The 23,542-nt window shown below is 39.8% G+C and overlaps 1 protein-coding gene across 1 annotated transcript in view; it reads left to right on the plus strand.

Moving 5' to 3' along the window:
• EXT1 (exostosin glycosyltransferase 1) overlaps window positions 1-23,542 on the plus strand; it is a 334,953-nt gene that overhangs the window by 303,391 nt on the left and 8,020 nt on the right. Inside the window, exons 4-8 of the mRNA XM_049853882.1 lie at window positions 827-946; window positions 8,866-8,998; window positions 11,634-11,752; window positions 12,876-12,971; window positions 17,465-17,554. Coding sequence (XP_049709839.1) covers window positions 827-946; window positions 8,866-8,998; window positions 11,634-11,752; window positions 12,876-12,971; window positions 17,465-17,554 — 558 coding nt within the window. The remainder of the gene's footprint in view (window positions 1-826; window positions 947-8,865; window positions 8,999-11,633; window positions 11,753-12,875; window positions 12,972-17,464; window positions 17,555-23,542) is intronic.

The following is a 23,542-nucleotide window of genomic DNA, read 5'->3' on the forward strand; positions in this document are numbered from 1 at the left end:
CAGGGAGTCGCTATGACTTGGAATCGACTGAACGGCACCTAACAACAACATGGTGACTTCAGATGGCTATGTTCACATTCAGCTCTTATTCTTGAATAGCTACTAGGTAAAAGCCACCCTTCTAGCCCTACAAAGTGTAGCAGGATGGATGGGACATACTTCTTTCCTTAAAATTGTAAAGCCTGGTAGAGAGCAGTCATTGGTAAATGTGTATGTTCTACAGATCAGGTTAGATTGGGGGTAAGGACTGGAGTCAAAAAGAGAGTTCTGAGGAGCAGAAAGGCTCAAAAGGGTAAACTAAGAGGTGTATGCAGACAGAAATGACCAACCTCAGCTTCTGTTTGGATTGAGAGGCTCACTGATGTTTCCTGAAAAGCCCTTTTGTGGATGTTTTGCAGTTGGTGGGGTGACAGGTCTTTGAGTGCTTGAAGGATAGAGTTTTCAGCCTTCTCTCCAAAACCTGTAGCCACTTCTCTGTCAAGTTTGGTTGTCCATGTGCAGAGTTGAGGATTTCTGGGATCCTAAAAGGAGGAAACAGCAAGTGCTTTCACAGAAACATCCTAAGCAACTGAAAAACTGTTACTGAATCAGCAAACTATAACTTCCTCACGTTAAAGGTCATTGAGGGTGATTCCCATTAAGTGCTGTTTATAGTTGGCACTTCTTAGGGGGATTTTAGCTTAGGGGCTGGTGGTTTTTAGTAAATCTGTACACAAGAAGCTGAGTGATATGGAAAATAAAAGCCTAACCCTACTGGGTTATTTTGTTCAAATGGCATGGCTTTGTTTTACAGGTATAATTATTATGTGTTCACCTTGTGTTACAGATTCCTTCTACAATCAGGTCTATTCATCAGGATAAAATCCTAGCACTTAGACAGCAGACACAATTCTTGTGGGAGGCTTATTTTTCTTCAGTTGAGAAGATTGTATTAACTACACTAGAGGTAAGTGGCCGTGAATAATGGTCCTTTATATACTTCTCTTGGCCTTCTGTTTCGCTCTTGGTGTGATGTGTGATTGGTCAAATGGGGCAAAAACAGATTTTTCTGTATTTAGATATGTCAATGAATCCCCTTTTACCTGCTTTTTTCTGTGCCCAAGCAAATTCCTCCATTCCTGACAAACTCCGCAGAGGAAACCTGACACGGGGAGTAATTGCTGTCTTCTGCCTCAGAGGTTGTCTCTGTCTTGCTTCATTTCAGGGATATGTGGCTAATGACAGTCTTCCTGTCATTCACACTCAATAATATCCTTTGAAGACATATTTCTAGAGCCCATTTAGAGAAGAGATATTGACCAACTGGAGGAAAATCCTCTACCATTCTAAAAACATGTAGAGTTTACTGGACACCATAGTCCAGCGGTATTGGGGTGACAGCAAAATCAATTCTCAAGACATATGCAACCCAACCAGCATCACTGTTGTCAAGATGTGTTAAGAAGAAAATCAGGATTACACCCATCTGGTGCAGAAAGTGTTAAACTTTATGAAAGTAGGAAGTCTTTTAGGCAGCTGGGTGCCATCCTCAAGTTGCTTTTCTTAAGACAGGAGGAAAAAAGGCAAGGGAAGCATGGATATGATTAAAACCATTGGAAGCAGAGCAGATAGTGATGGCCTGGGGCTGCACCGAAGTAGCACAAAGAGCTCAGAAAAGACTTAGGAAACTGCACACTCATGAATTACAGGCTTGCAGGAAGGAGAGCAGAGATCGCTGGTGAGGCGCAGCATGGAGGTGATCCTGAGCTGTTCCCATAACGAGGTGGGGGCCTGACTTTTGGAGTATTTATTTTCCGAAAGTACTCTAAAAGCTAGTGTGAATTGGAGCATGCACTGAAAAGTCTGAATAATGGCAAGAAAATTCAGGTTACCCTCTTGTGTCCACTTCCCTGTTTTCTTCCCACCGGAAGTTACCATAGCCAGGGCTGGCTCATACCCCTGGTGCACTGGGGAATGTATCGACTCTAAGCCCAGCTTGAGCTCCTGCTCTCACCCCCATGTATACACCAGTTATAGTGTCCTCTCATGCAAGGTGTGCCTTTTTCTCATCCTGGATGTAGGTGAAAAAGCTATTTAGGATGCGGGCCCATCCCCATGAGGGTGACAAAGCCATAATGACTTCAAGGGTTGACTTATTTTTTTATTGCAAGCAAACATTTCTTATTCCTCCAAAAGCCCTCTCCTCAATTCAGAGTCATCAAGTTTTCATTTCTGTTCATAGCAGCAGATTTGAATATTTAATAGTTTCTACCCTTCTCTTTAATTCAGTCCTGTCCGGCATCGAAGATCAGAGAACCCGATCTTTTGCAAGTCCTTCTTAAGGAAAGCTGAATGTGAAAAAAGACAATTTTTTTTTTCATTTTGGAGTGGAGAGTTCTTTTCATGAAAGAAATACATGTTCATTTTAGAAAATAATGGAAATTACTCAAAGCATAAGAGAAAATAATCAACATATACAAACCATTATTAACATACATATGAACACATATGTAAATTATAAATATGTTTTACTTTTTAGTTAAAAAAGACTATTTATACATGCTTTATAACCTGTTTTTTCTGCTTAATATTGTTAGTATTTTCTCATGTTATTAGATTTTTTCTACAATGATTTTAATGACTGTGTAACATTCTATTTATGATATAATTAAATTCCCTCAATTAATCTCCAATTTGGAGACATTGCAGTTGTTTCTGGTTTTTTATTATTATATACATCCTTGAAGCAAATAGCCTCAGAGCCAAATTGTTGTGTATGTCCAAGATTATTTTCTTAGGATAAATTTTTTAGTATTCAAAATCCTGGTTCAAATATTACACCAAACGCTAAGGTTTCTGACATGAATTGTCAGTTTTTCTGCAATAGGATTGAACTAATTTATACACCCATCAGCTTATAGGAGAGGACCACTTTTTTTATTTCACTTTCACCAATATTGGACATAATAATTTCTTAAAATGATAACATAGTTTTCTTAGGCAACTTGCAAAGAAAGAAATAGAAACGGTCATGATGTTGTTGTCCTCTTTGTCTCACTAATTTTTAAAAGCTTATTATATTACAAATATTAACCTTTGACTCATTTGTTGGAAGTATTTTTCTTCAGTTGGTGGTGTGCCTTTCAATTTTGTTTATGATTGCACCATTCTTCTGTGGCTTCGGCATTTGCTACTGTGTTAGAAAGAATTTTTTCACTCAGTTTTTATACATGCATACACACACGTATATACAGGTATATATACATACACACAGGTTAAAAAAACAGTTGTTGTTGAGTTGACTCCAGTTCATCATGACCCCATATGTGTCAGAGTAAAACTGTGCTCTATAGGGCTTTTGATGGCTGATTTTTGGAAGTAGATCTCCAGGCCTTTTTTCTGAAGTGCCTCTGGTGACATCAAACTTCCAGCCCTTAGGTTGGCAGCTGAGCCCATCGACCATCTGTACCATCCAGGGACTCCACACACAGGCATATGTGTGTGTATATATGTATATATAAATATTTTATACTTATACACCTGTATGAAGCCCTGGTGGCACAGTGGTTAAGAGCTCGGCCACTAACCAAAAGGTCAGCAGTTTGAGTTCACCAGCCGCTCCTTGGAAACCCTATGGGGGAGCTCTATTCTGTGCTATGAGTTGGAATTGACTCGACAGCAATGAGTTTTTTTATATGCTTATATGAGAATAATGTATTGTGTGTGTGTATGTGTATATACACACATACATATATATATATACTTTTATAGTTAATTTTTTACATTTAGGTATTTAATCTAATTTACTTTTTAAAAAATATCAGGTAAGTGTATATACATGTATGTGTATATATATAACAAAACATTTGCTATTTCAAAATTTTTTGTATGTACAGTTCAGTCACATTAAGTTCATTATGTTGTCAGCCATCACCACGAGTTTCCAAACTTTTCCATAACCCTTAGCAGAAGCTCAGTGCTCCCTAACAATGACTCCCTTTCCTCCTCTCTTCTGCTGTAACCACTAATAAACTTTGTTCTTTATACCTTTGCCTGTTCTAGCTATTTTATACAAGTAGGATCATACAATATTTGTCCTTTTGTGACTGACTTATTTCACTCGGGATGATGTTTTCAAGGCTCATCCATGTTGTAGCATGTATCAGGACTTCATCTCTTTATGGCAGAGTAATCCAATTGCATGTATCAGTGTACCACAATTTATTTTATATATGGTCTGTGTTGAAAATCTAAAAAAATTTTTTTGACAAATTGTTGTCTAGTTTCTTAAGTTATACTTTCCTCAGTGTTTTCAAATGCCACTTTTTATGCATTGTGGGGTCTTTTTCTGGCCTTTCAATGTTGTCCTATTAGTCTTCTACTCTTATGTCCAGACTCCATGTTTTAATTTCTTTCAGCCTAATATACCATCATATGGTGAACCTCTATTTGCTTAACCAGTCAGCTATTATTGACCATGAAGCTTGCTTCTAATGATTTATTTTGTATAGATAACTATGACTTTATCCAAGCAATGACTTTCTATATGTGTCTTAGGCTACATTCCTATTTCACTAGGAGAGAGTCCCTGAAGTGGGATTACTCAGCCAAAGAGTCTTAGGCATGTGTAAGACTCATATATTGCCAAGTTACTCTTCCAAAAGGTAGCATCAATCTAGACACTCAAAAGCTGATTGGGGAAGACCCTCTCTGGCTGCACTTTTGTCAGCCTTGAGGATCATAATTAAAACACGCACATCCACAACTTTGCCAATTTGCCAGATGAAAGATTGTATCTCATTAATTACATATCTTTTGAATATAGCTTATTGCGTAGATCTGGTCTCTCCTCTATGAAGTTAGCAGTGCTCAATTATACTTTAATAACAGTTGGATGTGTTATATTCATCAGAATAGGATCTTAAGCCGAGCTGTTTTTCATCACTGAGCCTGGAAAGGCCATCTTTCCATTGGATTTAAGCCATGCAGTTCTTTTGCAACACAGTTGTTTTTAACATACTACCAACCGCATACTTCACTCAAATTTCTAGCAACTGTCAAAACCCCTTTACAGTTTTGAGATTGGATTGTAACAATTTGACCTCTCCCCCAAACTACATGAGAGGTACCATCCAATTTTCCATCTTAATTCAGAGCTCAGATTTACCCAGAATTCAGTGTAAACAGAAAAGTAGAGAAAATAGCAGAAAATGCCATCCACATATACAAATAAACAAAGCCAATGTGTTCATGTGTACATAGATCGAAAGTGCTCATATGGCTTACAATTTAAAAAAAAAAACAGTAAATGAATGATGGCACTTATAAGGTACGAGGATAATATAAAGTTGCCCTCAGAAAACATGGACTCAGCGATCCCTTGCTTCTGGAATGCTCTACACTCAGACTGTCTAGAACTCGGGGTCCTTCTCCCTTGCTTGCTGTAATCTAGGCAAGGGAAGTGTATTACTGGATTTTTGGAGATTACGTACCTTAGAGTTGTAGGCAGTGTTTAGACACAGTGGAAAATGGCACACCTCACCTGTCTCTCTGATGCCAAGGTCCAGTTGTTCATTTATTCCATTGTGCAGTACTCTTTCATACTTGAGATTCTTCTAGTATTTTCACTCTGAAATATCTTAATACTGCGTCTTGGAACTAAGGAGCTTTATAATCAGAGATAGGCTCTTTGGAGTTCAGTACTTTTGGTGCACATTGAGAAGTAAGGATGGGAGACGATGATAAAACATTGCAAAGATAGTGTGTTCCTTTATGGATTCCGTTATTGTCAGAACATTGCACAACATAGATCTCAGCCAGAGTCAGCGTGGGCAAAAGAAAAGATACATGCAATTGTAATAATAAATGAAAATATCCAATGGTTTGGAAGGCACGTTTTTGTAGAGTTTTATGAAATATGTGCCCTTTTCCTCTTTAGTTATCCAGCCATGCACATTCAAACCATGATGTTGCAGCTGCTGTATATAACAAAAGGTTAAAATCAATGAGATAATGGAAATAGAAGATTGCTTTGGCTTAGAGAGATGTGGCATATGGTGGCACTGTATGTGTTAGGCACACATTGCGTTGGTCAAAAGAACAAGTTGGGACCATGCAGAATGACAGCAACCTGTAACCAACAGTCCATTATTTGAAAAACAGATGGCACATAAAAAAGAAAAATGAGGAGACTGCCATTCTTCTCTTTGAATTCACATTGATAAGAAACATTATTGCTATTGAGAGTGCTATTTGGGGCCAAGAGAAAAAAATTCCTTACTGTGTGGGTGTATGTTGGTGTGTATGTGTGTGTTGATTCTATTTGTAGCCAAAGAAGTGTCCAACTTCTAAATGCGATATCCTCTTCTCCATCTGTGGCGGGTGAGCACCAAGTGAAATGAAAGGATTCTGGGAGCTGTTCAGTATAGCAATAGTGAGAGCTGGACATTATGAGAGGGGAAGAAGGACCTTTCTATTTGGTAAAATGAGACCCATACTCTTTCAGACTTTGGAGAAGGCAAGTTGGTATAAACCTTTTAGGAAGATATTTGGCAATACATATGTTGTTGTTGTATGCCATTGAGTCAATTCTGATTCATAGCCAACCTTATATGACAGGGTAGAATTGCTCCATAGGGTTTCCCAGACAGTAATAGGAATAGTCTTAAAAGTGTTCAAACTCTTCAACAAAGTCCTTTATCCTAAAGAATCAATCATAAATCTGGAAAAATTTTATTCATAAATGTGTTCATTATATTTATTACATAGAAAAATGTCTCATTGTTTGTCATTTAGAATACATAAGCCATGAATACTATTAATAATATGAAACGATATTTATAGTATATAATATCTATGATATTATAGCTGTGTAAAAATAGAAAACCCTATGCCTAGAAAATGAACACAGGAGTGAGTTTTTTTAAAGGTAAAAAATCAGGTCACAAGTATAAAAGCTTAGGCAGCTATTTCTAAAAAACTCTGAGAAGTTGTTATAATTAATGTGATATTTTATTGTTTTGTTATAAATGTGGAAAGTGAGACATAAAAGTGGCAAATTGCTCAACTCAGGTTAAATTCAACATTTGACATTACTTTCATACCTGTGCTGATAACCTCCTGCCCAGATTCGTATGAAAAGAGTATAAAATGCTGATTGGTGTTTCAGAAGAATAATATATCTTATTATCGCATCCCTGAAATCTGAAAGTTAACAATATGGTGATACTGAACCATAATGATGGTCTATGACCACAGAAGCATACTGCCCAGAGACCCCAAGTGCATGATGACTCACTTTGTGACATCCCTGAGTTCCATGTCATTTGTATGTAGATCAGATTTATGATGCTGTCTATTGTCAATTTATCCTGTGTCTTGATATCCAGACTTATTTAAGCGAGTACATGCTGAAAGGTACATAAATTTGGAAAGCAAAATAAAAAAAAAAAAACAAAAGAGGATCTAAATAAAACACTGTAAAGGAAAATAGTGAATTTGGAAGGTACAAATAACAAAGACCTGGAATAAATGTTGTGCAAAGTGAGTTGCTAGCCATGTAAAAACCATTCACAACTGTGACGATCTTCTCCTAATTAAGGCCAACATAGCATCATTTTAACACATCTCTGTTGTATCACCAACATTAAATATTTATATGTTAAGTTACGAAAATCTCCGCCAAACTTGAAACCTCTACCCAGCCATATAAAATTAGCAGTTTTGTTTTGGGGGAAAGATAAAATGCAGAAATCATTGAACTAAGATATTTGAGTTCTTCAAAATTTCCTTCTTGCCTCCTTCTCTCTCATTAAGAAATATAAACATGATAAGGTTTGCAAAGATAAATGTAGCCCATTTTATTACTTGTCTAGTCACCATGTGGGATGAGATGAGGATGTTAATAACCTTAGCAAATAATAAAACTCCATTTTAAATGGTCTGTACTTAAAATCACATTGCATTCAATGGGAGCCTAGAAAATGGTGATTTAGGTATTAAATCTCTTGAGACTTGGCAGGGTTTTTCTTTTTAAGTATTAAAAAAAAATTGCTGAAAACATGAAATCCGTCTCAAGTTAATTATTTGCCAAATCATATCTTAATGAGTGGATGGTATAATTACAAGAGTTTGAAAGTCACAGAGAGAAGACTGTAAAGTGGACTAATCACATTCAACTGACAAATGATTTGGGATGGGAGAGTGTTTGACTCTAAATGTAGAATTTAATGATCTGCAAGGTCCCAAAGTCCAAAGAAACTAATGAACTAGCTTGGCTATTATTAGTCTTCACATGCCATGGTTCTTGTCCTGTTACGTAGAATGTTTTGAGTAATTGTTAACTCACTACTTTTTGAGATGAAACACAGTAAAACTTCAGGTAACCAGTACCCAAAATAAGACAATTGACTCTGAAAGGAAAACGACATATGGCAAGCATAAATCAACCTCCTGAATCAAAGGAACAGATCAAAACCTCAACAGCTTCTAGAATTCGTCATGCCTTCAGTATGCTTTCAGCTTATTCTCCGCATGATCTTTGTTGACATTTCTGCATACTGATCTACAAAATCATTGCTAGAGGCTCAACCATCAAGGAAAGACTAACGTTCCACATACTCTACTTGGAAACGAACGTGAATTCACTATTATAGAACTATAAGTTAGAACTTATGGCTAAACTAAATTAAATTAGGAAACATGATTAGCCATAATGTATCTCTTTCTGTCTGCCACTTTTGTCCCCCAGACAGTGTGATAAGTTGAGATTTGGGGGTAGAGTCACTACTTCACGTGCCATCATCCCTCCAGTTTGGACTGAGCATGATCCTAACCAGACATCATCAGAGCCTCCTCCTCACCATGTGCTGTGTTTCTGTTTACCAGATTATTCAGGACAGAATATTCAAGCACATATCACGTAACAGTTTAATCTGGAACAAACATCCTGGAGGATTGTTCGTATTACCACAGTATTCATCTTATTTGGGAGATTTCCCTTACTACTATGCTAATTTAGGTAAGTGAATTCTTTCCAGGGAACTGTCCTTGTTTACCCCTAAGATATCATCCAGAACCAAAAGTCCCTTGAGTCTTCTATTCCTATGGTGGGGTCTTCCTAACATCCTGTATTGGGATTGCTTTCTAGAGCCCTGTCATAAATGGCATGCCCAGTTCAAGAACTGAAAATCCAGCATTGCAAAATGAAAAATCTCTTTCCCTATCTGAATGGCTATACTTTATATTTAGTCCAGTTATTTTATTTTTGATAAATGGACTCCCCAAAGTATGGAACATTTTGAACATGGAAATGGATTCACTCTAATATTCAGTCTCATCATATATAAAGTCAAATTAGAAGAGATCTTCTTTATTTTTCACAATTCCAATGTCTGTATCTCATACCAAAGGAAAACTGAATTAATAGGGGGGAAAGATAAATAACTACAACTGTATGACAAGGGACTAATTTATTACTTCATTCAACATTTATTACCGTTCTCTTATGTGCTAGAAATAGAAAGCCAAGTCTGATACAACACTACTCTCCAGCAGCTTTCAGTCTACTCATAATGGAGAAATTGGTTTGACAGAGGAATGAAGTCTATGAAAGACTGCTGTTATTGCCATAGATATTCAAGTATTTGTAGTCCCATTTGCTTTTTTCTTGGTAACATCTAAGACATTTCCCTTCACTCATAGTTCCAAATTTGAGAAACCCTGGGATAGCAACGCATCCTTCAAGTTGATGTGGCAAAAAACTCGATATTTTCCATCTAATACTGATGCATTCTTCATAATAGTCTTACTGTTTTTTTAAGATGTGCATGTTAGTTTGAAACTGATAAGGTGAAACAATGAAATTCATGGCTTGGAGTATCAGCCTAAAAAGTGGCAGAAAAAAGAGAGCCCTTTAATCCAAACTAAACAAAGCATGTTATGGGGCCCTATCAAAATCAGTGATCTGTCTACCTTGGGTAATATACTTAGAATTTAGTAATTTTCATATTAAGGTCGTGGTCAATAAAATTTCTATGTATTTCTTAGAGAATATTCATACCATTTGGAGTTAACCTATTAGAAATGTATAAATGAGGTTTCTGAAATTATAGTAGAAATATCTAATACCAGTGACTTGTCCTCACTATTAAAATGGCGACTTCTCAATCATATTTATTCTTCTCAGCAAAACCTTGAATATGTTTTTTTTTTTGGTTAGCATCTAATATACAATTAAGGTGCTAATTGGAGGTTATAATTTGCCTCACAAAATGTTTATATAATCCTTTAATATCTATAATCTGATTCTCACCTTTATCCCATCAATATCAAAGCTAAACTTGAATGTCCTTGCAGTCCCTTATCCACATTTAAGCTACTAAGATGCCAAATTAGTGGGTCTAAACTAATGAAGTTTTAAAAGGCTTTTTAACCTGTCTCTAATTTCTTAGTGAGTTCCTGTGGGAAAACTCACTGAGGCAAAGCCATCTCACTTTTATTTCCTTGATGGCGGTGGTTATTTTGCATATGTATGATACCTTTCAAGGAGCCCTGGTGGCCCAGTGGGTAAGCGCTTGCCTGCTAACTGAAGAAACATCAGAGGTTTGAACTCACCAGCCACTCCACGGGAGAAAGATGTGGCAGTCTGCTTCCTTATAGATTTCATCCTTAGAAATCCTATGAAGCAGTTCTACTCTGTCCGATAGAGTCGCTATGAGTTGGAATCGACTCAGTGGCACATGGCAAAGATGAGACTCTGATACCTTTCTACTTAGGGTTTCAAAGTACACAGCTGGCAGGAGTCTGCACCACATACCTTTTCTTTTAGCTATGTCACTGCTACACAAAGAAAATATTCTTGGGAGTGTGGAGGCTTGCTTTCCAAAGAATGAATGAATGAATGAAGCTGATGATGATGATGATAGCATTTTGAGCACTTACTATTTGCCAGGTCCAATTCTAAGTGTTTTGTAGGCATGGACTCATTTTATTCTCACAGCCACCCCATAAGGTTGGTACTATTATTATTATCCCCACTGAAGAAATTGGGGCTCAGAGAGTTCAGTCATTTTCCCAAGGTCCCAACTGCCACTAAGTGGTAGAAATGGGAGTCGGACCTAGACAGCCTCTGGATGCTGTTTCTTTTACCTTCTGCACTTGCTAGTTATTATTTGGAATAGTATTAACCAGGAAAAAACCCTTTAATTACATAATTCAGAACTCGACACATGAATACCCTGGAAAAGGCAGCATGTTGATTTAACTCCATACTAATGTGTAAGGGACTAGAGAAGAAACTTTCTTGAGAGTGGTGGAGTGGTGTGTGTGTGTGTGTGTGTGTGTGTATTTAGACATCAGGCACCTTAAAAAGCAGGCGAGAGATCAAAGAAGCCTCACAAAGGGAAGAAAAGGATGTCAGAAGTAGAAGCTGGGAATGGACACTGAGCTGTAAATTATTGAGGTGTCTGGACTCTGGCAGTAGTTAACTAGAAGCTCTTCCCCTTGTTTTTGTTCTGTCAGGACATAAAAGGCCAAGGAAAAATATGCTAGAAGGGAACATTAGCTCCAGGGTGAGGCAATGGAGCAAGGAGGCGTAATTTTCTGAGGCTTATTTTGCAGGGCTTCATTAGGCTTCTCTCTTCTCTTTATTTCAGGTTTAAAGCCCCCCTCCAAATTCACTGCAGTCATCCATGCGGTGACACCCCTGGTCTCTCAGTCCCAGCCAGTGTTGAAACTTCTCGTGGCTGCCGCCAAGTCCCAGTACTGTGCCCAGGTGAGTGAGGGATCCGCAGGAGCAGCACCTGACTTCCCTGACTTGGTGGTCTAGAGACTCTGCGTTCTCTGCTTGTTACACCCTATCCTTCCCGGGACTCATCTAATGCCACTCCTGTTACTCCCTTTTTGTTTATCATGTCCTCTTAAACCCTTTCCATCAACTGAGAGGTCCTTGGAAGTGAAATCTGCCAGGTGTGTTACACAGAGACCTTGGCACTGGTATAAAGTTAAAAATATACATAGACTTAACCTGCTCTTTTTAACCTGCTCTTTAAAGAATATAAGCATATTATTTTGTTTTTAAATGTCAAAGTGATAAAGTGGCATCAGAAGTGCCACTGGGAGGACCCCAAAAGCTAGCTTTCTTTCGAAGGAACAGACTTAACAAACTTGCTGGGAGGCAGCAACTTTTCTTTCACAGCAAACATGGCTAATTATAAAATTGGGAGCAGAAGATTCTATCTCTGGTAACCATCTTTTCCAAACCAGGACTGCTCCCACACTCTTAACACGGGTTTTTCTGATTTGTGAATTAGTTTATAGGAGGAGGTTTACAAACGAGGAGATAATGAAGTCATGGTGAAGTGCACAGTTTTGAACCAAATGCCTTTATTGGAAATAATAAAGTCATACAAAATCAGCAACCATTCTAGAGATTCCAGAGCATGAGCTTGTCCTACTCCTTTCTTGAATTCCTTTATTTCTCCTGCTTTGGTGGCTCATAGCAGATATTCTGATGTTCACTATACATTTTTATTTAATTTGTTCTGAGTCAGTTGTTTTTTCATCGTAAGACATGAAACTTTAGGAAACCACTCATTAAAGAACCAGGAACCCTGAAATTACTTCTTTTTCCTCAGCTTCCCCTACCCCCTTGACATAATTCTTTAGGTTACTCTTCTTGCCATCTCTCTCTAGTTGTTAAAATAAGAAACTTCTGAAGGTTGTGTGGGAGTGGACTTGCTTTCACTTTCTGGTTTGATGTCTGCCATTCTGCCTTGCTTGGATCTCCATCTTCTCTCTCTCTCTCTCTCTCTCTGTCAACAAGAAGAGCCTTGGGGTTGAAGGCCTGCATGAATCCAACCGTACCAAGCCATCTAACGATCCTCTGTCCCTTTCAGATCATAGTTCTATGGAATTGTGACAAACCCCTACCAGCCAAACACCGCTGGCCTGCCACTGCTGTGCCTGTCATCGTCATTGAAGGAGAAAGCAAGGTAGGACCCAAGGGGAAGAACCCAAATGTGGAAACACAATGGAATTTGGGGTGTTGGTCCTAGATGTTTTTCTCCTGACTATAGGAGCTGGTAGCCATGGACAACTTTTCCCGAAGCTGTATTTCTCTCTGAATTTGCTCAGCCTGTGGCTTTCAAATTCCTAATTCTAACTCTTTAAGAGCTTGTGACCTTATATATATTATTTAACCTCTCTGAGCCTCAGTTTGCTCATCTACAAAATGGAAATAATAATACATACCTCATAGGGGTGCTGTTAGGATTAAACGAATTCAGGGCCTGGTAGAAGTCAGTGTTCCCTAAATGATGAAGTTGAGGCTAATGATGATGGTGGTGATGCATGAGGTTTGCTTGGTTGATTAATCTGAATTAGTTGTGTCTTTCAGAATAGTGGTTCTTCCTCACATTTAGTTTAAAAAGGATATTTCCACCTTAATTTTGTTTTGGTTTCTCCATCAAAGCTTCATGAGGACTTCCTGGCTGGCCCCAGTTTCCATCCTCCAGTCCATCTTGTGTAGAGTTAAATGATCTTCTTACCCCTTTCATGGCCCTTCAGGGACTCCATTTGCTAATGCCTTCAATCGGCATTCAAGGCCATGCAAACCTGGCCTGGCAAGGCTTCCCTCTCGCTCTCAGTTCTCTCCCCACAGACCTATCCTCGAACCAGATTGGATCACAAACAATTACCTGAATTGCACCATGTCCCTTCCTACCTCTAAGTTTTGTTGACCCCATTTACTCTAAGTCTTAGCCATCCCTCCTCAACCCTTTGTCTGTTTGTCAAAATTCCCATATTCTTTAAGCTCTTGTTCACATGCTACCTCCACCTTGGGTCTTCTCCCGCTATTCACAGCAAAAGATGAGCTCTTCTATCTCTTGCTTCTGCTTATTTCTTTCTCATAGGTCTTATCCATTATAAAGAAGTCAGTCGCTACTGAATGAAACTGGGAGCGGTGAAGCAATGTCATCTAAGAAAGGCCATGAGAGACTAGCTCACACTGAGTAAAACAACTTTGAGCCCAAGTCAGCTACCAGAATGGCCAAATAACAATTTATTTGGTTGAACCATTTGAAGTCACCACTAGACTCCCCCAAAATGGCATTTTCACATAGTTCAACCACAGGCAATGAGAAATGTAACTCACATAGACAACATGATAGTGAATTATTGATTCAATTCCAATTTATAAGCACTTGCTGTATGCCAGGAAACCCTGGTGGTGTAGTGGTTAAGAACTATAGTTGCTAACCAAAAGGTCAGCAGTTCAAATCTACCAGGCGCTCCTTGGAAACCCTATGGGCCAGTTCTGTTCTGTCCTATACGGTCACCATGAGTCAGAATTGACTCGACGACAACGAGCTTGGTTTTTGGGTTTACTGTGTGCCTGGCACTGTGCAACATTCTTGGGACACAGTGGGTATATGACAAATATAGTCACTGCATTCATGGGACTGGAGTCAAGCAACATCAGAGAGCTGCTTTGTAAACATTTAATGAGAAAAGGCAGGAGTTAGAATAATCACTTGCCCCATGGATTTACCCTTGTAAATCCAATTCATCATAGGCACGGTTTCATGAATGAGACAGACACACACAAAAATCTCCTATAAATCCTTATGTCCAGCTCTCCAGTAGAATACCCTGTCGTAGGGGCCACAGTGTTTCAACGCCTGAGTCACTGCCACAGTGCTTGAATGGAGGCTGTTAAGTTGGAGCTTTGGTATTTTTTTGTTTTTTATGCTTCTCTGTGATCAGATCTCCCTCTGGTAGATGTCCCTCTTTGAACATCTGTATCAGGATGTTCAAACATCCTGATAGCCCTTTAGACAACTTTACCAAAAACCAAACCCGTTGCCGTCAAGTCGATTCCGACTCATAATAACCTTATAGGACAGAGTATAAAGTCCTGGTAGTGCAATGGTTAAGAGCTCGGTTGCTAACCAATAGGTCAGCAGTTTGAATCCACCAGCCACTCCTTGGAAACTCTATAGGGCAGTGCTGCTCTATCCTATAGTGTCACTATGAGTTGGAATCAACTGCTGCATGGCAGATAAATTTCTTAAACTGCCAATGAAAACCCAGTTGGGGTTGCTTACATGCTAATCCATTCAACTTCTAGAAGGTAGCGGAGGCAAAATATCTGAAACTCTCTAGTCTTTACACTCAAATTTGAAAGTGGTTGGCGAAACTGGCTCAGAAAAAAGAAATAGGTCCTTTTAAAATCAGCTGTTGGGCAGATGATGGGGAAGAAGCCGTATTTCTTCCACATTCCCCATTTTAAAATCTCCATGTCTAGCCTTGAATTTAAAATTGATGTGTTTGCAGCTTTGGCTGCAAGATTCTGTTTTGAATGTGTAGGTCTTGTCTCTGCAGTTTTCCCCCATAGGCTTAACAAGAGAAAGGTCAGGGCATTGCTAAGCTGGCAGCTAATGGTTTCCGCGTTAGTCACTGGACTTGTAAACAGTATCAGGAGAATTGCTTCAGGCTGAGATTTCTGAGCTGTGTGTTTATGGAGTTGCTGATCGCTTTGTATTGTATTTTACTTCAGAAATCTGAGAAAAGAAAAGTAAGAAAAAGAAAAACAACAGACTCAGTTGACAGATGTGTAGGAGCAGCCCCTGAAGTCATTTGTGCTGTAGACATATCCCTTTGAGCTCCCGGAGATGGGTTGTAGCGGCCACTTTCTATTTTTTAATGTCAGAAGCCTTCTAGTAGCTTCATAGGCGTGCAAACTGATTCTGAAATGACACCAATGGGTGAGCTGGATTCTTGATGTCAAGGCAGCTTGGGCTTCTTTTGAGGGTGCTTAGATGTGTGGAATGTGTTCCTTTGGCAGCCAGGCTTAGGTGCCCCCTTATCCCCTTTCCCTTTGTCTGCAGTCTTCAAGTGCTTCATTCCTTGACCTTTGTGCCTTGGAAGTTGATGGCACATGGGTCTTTTCTGCTGAGTCTCCAAGTGTGAATCCAGAGAGGGTGTCATAACCATTAACATATAATCTTCAAGGTTATATTGCCAGATGTACCCCCGGTTCCCTTGTGAGGTCCTTTCCAACCCTGGGGCATAGTGGCCAAGGTGCTCCACAGAATCACACCATCTGGAATGAAATCCTGGATCCACCTTGCACAAGACACTTAACCTCTCTGTACCTTGGTTTCTTCACTTACAAAGTGGGGCTGTTGGAAAGATGAAATGAGATGATATCCATAAAGCACTTGGAACATTTCCTGGCACATAATAAATGTTCAGAAATGTTAGTTCTTCTTGTGGCTTGTCCAGCACAAAGTGTTAAGCTCTGACAGTCACAGGGCAGTTCCAGCTCCCTCCCCAGCTTCAATTTTTCCAACCGATCCTCTTGCCACCCTCCCATACACACACAGCTCACCATGTCCTAGCCCAGAATTGCCTAAACTTCGTTCATATACCACCTTCACAATTTTTCTAAATTGATGGACCACATGTGATACTGTTTACCTAATTTTCTTTAAAGTAGCTTACTTTTTATTTTAATGAAATTATTTTCAAGTAACCTTATATTACTACCTTTTATTGGTTTAGCAACTATGTGTATGTGTGTACATATATATATATATTTTTCTAATATATGCTAAACGATGCATAGCTAAAGGAATGTTTAATTGTCTACACACCTTCTACAATGATCTTGCCTTTCAGTGGTGTATGCCCCACACGTGGAGTCACTGCTGCATCCATCCACCCTTTTCTGGACCTCAGTATGCTGATTCTCTCCTCTGTATCTTTGTACCACTGAGCCCTCTGCCTTATGCACCATTTCTGCCCTATATGGAGAGAGTCCTATCCACAGAGGTCCTACTTCAGTGGCACTTCTTCTGCAAAGTCTTCACCTGCTCTTCCAAGCAGCTGGTTGCTCCATTTTCTGAGTCCTCTGGCATTTTTCACATCAACCTAGGATTGGTCTTCTGCTTCGTGGTCTCCTCTGCAGACTGTGAATTCCCCATAGACAGGGAAGATATCTTCTTTATCTTGTTCCCCCTTTGACCAGCAAGGTTCTGGCACATATAAAAAATCAAAACAAAAATAGGAACCACTTGCCTTCTAGTAGATTCCAACTCATGGCAACCCCATGTGTGTCGGAGTAGAACTGTGCTCCATAGAGGTTTCAACAGCTGACTTTTCAGAAGTATATTACCAGGCATTTCTTCTGAGGCACCTCTGGGTGGATTCAAACTTACAACTTTTTGGTTAGCAGCTGAACCCATTGACCGTTTGCACCACCCAGGGACTCCTGGCACATAGTAGGTACTCAATAATTGTTGAACAAATGAATCTACAATGGAAAATGGTAGTATTTTGATGTTGAGGGGAAACGCTGTGAGCATTCTTTATGAAGGTGAGGGAGATGAGGGAATTTTCCTGAAAGCAAGTCTCAAATTTTACTTTTCTTTTTCCTTCCTCCCACCCCGCTGCCCCCACCGACTTTCTACTTACCCTCCAGGTTATGAGCAGCCGTTTCCTGCCCTATGACAACATAGTCACTGATGCCATTCTCAGCCTGGATGAGGACACCGTGCTGTCTACTACGGAGGTAAGAGCCCTTGTCTGAGGAATGGATGGGTAGGCTTTTCAGTAGTTGCCCCAAGCCCCCAGGCAACAACACTTCTCTTGCTCTTCTTGCCTTGGCTAAGTGGAAAACATTTTTCAAAATTTCCTGTGGAGTAGGTTTTAGTCAACCCATCTTCTGTTAGCATCTTGCCACCACCTGGCCCCGTGACGAGGGCATTTTCTCCTTTGTTTTCTCAGCTAATTAGTTCCTCATTTGCATGGCTGTATCTCACCTCTCCCCTCCTGCCTGCCCTCCTGTTTTGTTGTTAACAGAGCAGCTGTGGGCAGGTGTGCCAGAACCAAGGTGGGGGCAGGGTACCTGCTTCGCACTGTCTTTGCACCATCCTGTCCACAGAAGACAGGCCCATTTTTCCCCAGTTACCCTCATAATGCCTGTGTTGTGAGGGCACGTGTGGCCTCTGTTACAGAACCACTCTTCTTGGCTCTCAAAGCAGCTTTTCGGTCTTGGTTTACGTGCTCATTTTCTTTCACCCACACAAGAGCAAACGGTTTCACTTTAAGGCTGAGAGGGAGATCCCTGTAATTTCAGATGTCCAAGTATTTGTGCCAAAAATAAGATTGCACAAAGAGTGTATGAGGAGGGGAGAGTGGAGAGGAAAGATAGATATGGCAGAAAACCCAATTTTTATAACTCGAATGAGTATTGATCTCTAAAACCTTACTTTAAACCATAGAAGGGACCAGAGACAGTTCTATAAAAATGTAGTATATCAGAAATACATTATTAATGGGAGCTGCTGAGCAGCTTGGAGACTTAGCTTCTTATGCCTTTTCCCCTCCCTTTCTTTTTTTTTTCTTTTTATTCACAGCCATTTCCTTTCAATTTCAGCATCAGCATTTACCAGTATGCAGTTTTCTAGAAGCCAGTCTGATGCTAATGGCTGGGGTCCCACATAGCCAGGACTCAGTGTTGACCTAGGCTAGGAGTCTCCGTGGCTCTTTCTTGAAATTCCATGGATGCTTCCAGTTTCCATCAAATGGAGTTGAGCAGATATTACATTCAAGGGCAACCTAAATAAGCACAGGACAAAATGCCCTGGGCCTCACCTTGGTAGAATGCTTTTTCTGTAGCCAAAGCACTATAAATACTTGGTGAATGAATGATTGGGGCAATGCATGCAGGGGAAATTAAAGCATGAAGACCCAGCCAATTGTGCCATGTGCATGTCAGCAGGGGAAAGATGCCGGGGGAGAAGATACACTTAATGTTCAAAGGGAAAAATGGCTATGGAATACAGGGTGTGCAACACGCCAGCGTGCATTTTTCTGCTGCTTCCTGCAGGGAAAGTGGGTATCCCAGGAGCACATTCAGTCAACAAGTATTTATTGAGGGATTTCTTTGTCCTGGTCTCCATGCCAGGTGCTTTGGTTACATAGTTCCTGTCTGTATCCATCAGAGTCCTAGCAGGAAACAGAATTCAAATCAAGTGACTTGGGATTACTGATGAAGATGTGAGTGGAGTTAAAGGGACCCATTAGAGATGGTGAGGCACCTGGAGACTAGCAAGAGCAGAAAGCAGTTCCCACCCCTAAGCCTGAAGGAGCAGGGCAAGGATATCCAAAAACCAAACCCAGTGCCATCGAGTCAATTCCGACTCATAGCGACCCTATAAGACAGAGTAGAATTGCCCCATAGAGTTTCCAAGGAGCGCCTGGCAGATTTGAACTGCCACCCCTTTGGTTAGCAGCCGTAGCACTTAACCACTAGCAAGGATATAGTATTTGCAAAATCCCCGAGGGCTGGAACTGGGAAGGAGAGGCCGCCCTACAAGATCATGGAAGAGCCCTGGTGCCAGAGTAGGGAGGAAGAAGAAATACTCTGACCTCTTTCTCTGCCCCACCTCCAATTTCCAGCTGGTGACTCCCCTTGGTCTCACCCAGCTAGACACCAGCAAGAAAGACCTGGTGGTGTAGCCCATAGGGTTCCAACCTCCAAGGGCACAGAGCAGGACAGGAAGAGTGGAAAGTGAACTTGGAAGGCCAAGAGAAACAAAGCAACACATAGGCCGTGTCTACAGCACACACCTAAATCAGTATCCAATGAATGACCTGAGGTATCGACTCATCTTACATCATCTCCTGGCACAAGACAGTCTCACTCAAGGATTTGTTTTTTCCTGTGCCATGGTGAAATAAGAGGAGCCGTGGTAGCGCAAGTGGTTAAAGCGCTCAGCTGCTAACGGAAGGGTCGGTGGTTTGAACCCACTAGCCCCTCCTCAGATACAAGATGTGGCATTCTGCTTCTTGAAAGATTACAGCCTTGAAAACTCTCTAAGGCAGTTCAACTCTGTCCTATAGAGTCGTGACCGCAGTGGGATTGGTTTTGGGTTTTGGGTTTTGGGTGGTGAAATAACTTTCAGTTTCTGGGATGTCTACTTGTGCTGGCAAATTTCTTTTCCAAGAACAGCAATTCCAAGCACTCAGTGCATGCTGGGAGGAAGGAGCATGTGTCCTACGTGAAGTAATTAGCAGTCAACATGGGTTGAAGTTGGTATGTAAATTTAAGAGATTGGCAGTCTGGTTTGCTGTTGCCTAAAATGGTTAAGGACAAGGAATTCTTTTTTTTTTTTTTTTTTAAGGTGAATAGATATTGGTTCATTTTATTCCCCCTCTAAGGATCTTTCACTTGTTTAAATGTCTCCCTATAGTATTAAGGATAGATTTTTAAACAGCATATTATAAAGGACTTTAAATAGAGTTGGTTTAGAGTTATTTACATTTATCCGGGTTGCTGCAAATCCTCAAAAGAAAACAGATGTTGGTTTTTAATAGAAAAGGCCTTAAGCTGACCTTTGCTTCCTTTGATGTGTTAATGATATGCGTGAAAGCAGAACTATCACAAGAATCATAGTTTTATCTGAATTTACTTTTGAGTTCCTTTGAAAGGACTTGAAACAGCTTTGAGTTAGCAAGAAACGCATGTGATGAAAACACCCCATCGGGTTCTATAGTAGTTGCCAGTGCATGTGTTTCCTTTTCAAAGAATAGAAAACCCCAAAGAGTGCTGACAGCCAGGCTGGTTCTTTGACGATGGCTGCATAATCCACTCTCCTATCAGTTGGTGCTGTTAGCATTGAATGCCGGTGACAATGTACAGGCTATCACGACCTGATTTCAATTTTCTGGCCACTGTCTTATTGTCTTTTAACTTTTCGATGTCCTGTTTGCTACCAGGCTTTCTTAATGTATGTCCTTCTACCCTCTTTCTGCCCCTACCCCAGAAGTTGTAGTTTTGGGGAACCATCAATATTATTAAGACTTTCTTATCTTGAGATAGGGTATCAAATTAGATCTTCCATAAAAATATGAATTTATGGTTGTTTGCTAATATAAAATTTAAAAAAAAAAAGTGGTTTCAAATTAAGCCCAAAGAATTTGGAGATAAAAGGACACTTGAATTACCTTGGAGTCCCTGGGTGGTCCAAACAGTTAACGAACTTGGATGCTAACCAAGAGGTTAGGGGTTTGAATCTACCCTGAGGTACTCTGGAAGAAAGGCCTGGTGATCTACCTGCCCAAAATCAGCCACTGAAAATCATATGGAGCACAGTTCTCCTCTGACACACATGGGGCTGCTGTGAGTCAGAATCATCTCAATGGGAGCTGGAACTAGAAAAACATCACATGGGCCTGTGTTTCCTAAAGATGGTTTGTGCATGTGAAATGGTTTTATATGATTCACTACAAGCATATTTCATTTTAATAATTTTGTATTTATTTTAATGTGTGTTAGAAAATCATACAGCTAGCAATCAAACCTAGGACTTCACTGACATTTTTGCCTTGGTTAAGGCTAATTTTTTTTTTTTTTAAAGAAGCGTCAATTTAAAAGAAAATATTAAATAAGTAATTGAATGTGTGTGAGGGGAATATGCCAAAAAGGAGATGATGGTATACATATGGCAAAAGCTTGGGAAATATTGCTCTAGGCTTATTTGCTCCTTTTTTTTTTTTTTTAATTGAGGTGAAATTCACATTACTTAAAATTAACCGTTTTAACATGTACAAATCAGTGGCATTTAGTACATTCACAATCTTGTGCAACCAGCACCTCTGTGTAGTTCCAAAGGATTTTCATCAGCACAAAAGAAAAATCCCATGCCTGTTAGGCAATGACTCTTTATCGCCCTCTCCTCCCAGCCCCTGACAACCAACAATCTGTTTTCTGTCTCTGTGGATGTGCTTTTCTGGGCATTTCAGATAGATGGAATCATACAACATGTGACCTTTTATGTCTGATTTCCTTGACCTGGCATAATGTTTTCAAGCTTCGTCCATGTTGTAGCATATACCATTACATACTCAATTCTTTTTTATCACTGAATAATATTCCATTGCATGAGTACAGTCTGTTTGGTTTATCCATTCATCAGTTGATGGACAATTGGATTGTTTCTACCTTTTGGCTCTTGTGAATAGTTATTTGCTCTGCTTTTGAAGCTCTGAAATGGCAAGACCTGTACTAATCAGCAGTACTCTGAGTCCCCCACCCACCATGACAGTGCTGGGACTTGAAATATGTATGGAATAAATGAAATTTCCAATTTGATTGCTTATCCAGAAGACATAGGGTGAAGGTTGCAGGGTGAATGAGTTACCTGTATGAGAGATCAAATCGTTTTCAATAGTGTAGCAATAAAGCTAGAAGGGAGGCTACAGTAACAGTACAACACCCACTCTGAAGGCAGAATGCCTGGGTTCAAATTTCCGCTCTGCCACTTACTAAACCCATTGCTGTCAAGTTGATTCTGACTCATAGCAACCCTACAGGACAGAGCAGAACTGCCCTATAGGGTTTCCAAGGAGTGGCAACTGGATTCGAACTGCCAGCCTTTTGGTTAGCAGCCATAGCTCTTAACCACTGCTCCACCAGGGCTCCAATCTACCACTTACTAAAAAAAAAAAAAAAAAAACTGGCAAATTACGTGAACCCCCATATACCTTGGTTTCCCCATCTCTACATTGAAGAATATAACCCCCGGGATTGCTGTAAGAGTTAAATGAGTTAAAATATGTGCGACCTATAACTCTGCGTGTCATGTTATAAGCATTACATGAATATAAGCATTGTGATGGTTGGCAGTTAATATTGTTTGTCTTCTGTTTATTAATTTTATTGCTTGCTCATCAAATGGGCATCAAAATTTAGAAGAGAGCTTACACATCTGAAAGCCAAACTATTTGCTAATTATAAACAGTAGTTTATAACGGGTTCAGAAGTACCTGCTTTGAGTTATTGTAAGCACTTGACAGTCATTGAGCTGCATTTCCTTTAAAGTAATCCTGTGGCTTCACTCGGCCTTGCCCTCACTTAGTGATTTTCTCTGTGGATGCTTTTTCTAGATTTTTCTTGCACTGTTCATCTTCCAACCTGAGAGGCCTGAATTATTTTTTCTTTATGATGTCTGCTCTGTGTTCCTTTCAGAACCTGTGCTCTTTTTAAAAATCTCTTCTCTTGCTTTTAAGAGAGTGCTTTTATTTTAGTCACTTTTATTTTAGTCTCTTTGGCTTTGATGGATGCTGGTTCTGATGGTTCTGATGTATGCTGTATATTCATACCTGTGTGTACATAGGAAATCTGTTCCCGCTTATAAAGCAGGTGTGTTTATGCCTCATGTGAATCAATAGTCATGTGCCCTTCTGAGGGAGGGGAAAAAAGAAACAGCTTTTTGGATTTGTTTTCTTAACTGGAATGGACTGGATTTCTAAAGGACTTATCAGCAAATGTATGTGGTTTTTTTTCCTTTCAATTCCATACTAATCTGAAGTTTCTTTACCAGAAAACATTAAAATGTGCATAATTATGGGGCAAAATGTCAAGCATTCAGTTTAATTTGCTGATGAATACGTGGAATTAATGTTTCACAACAGTCCCAGGATTTTGCATTATGAATTAGCAGGGGGAAGGTAATGTTTTGTTGACATTCACTAACACTGTTGATTGCTTGTT

This window comes from Elephas maximus, chromosome 15, assembly GCF_024166365.1.
Source record: "Elephas maximus indicus isolate mEleMax1 chromosome 15, mEleMax1 primary haplotype, whole genome shotgun sequence".
Taxonomy (NCBI): Eukaryota; Metazoa; Chordata; class Mammalia; order Proboscidea; family Elephantidae; genus Elephas; species Elephas maximus.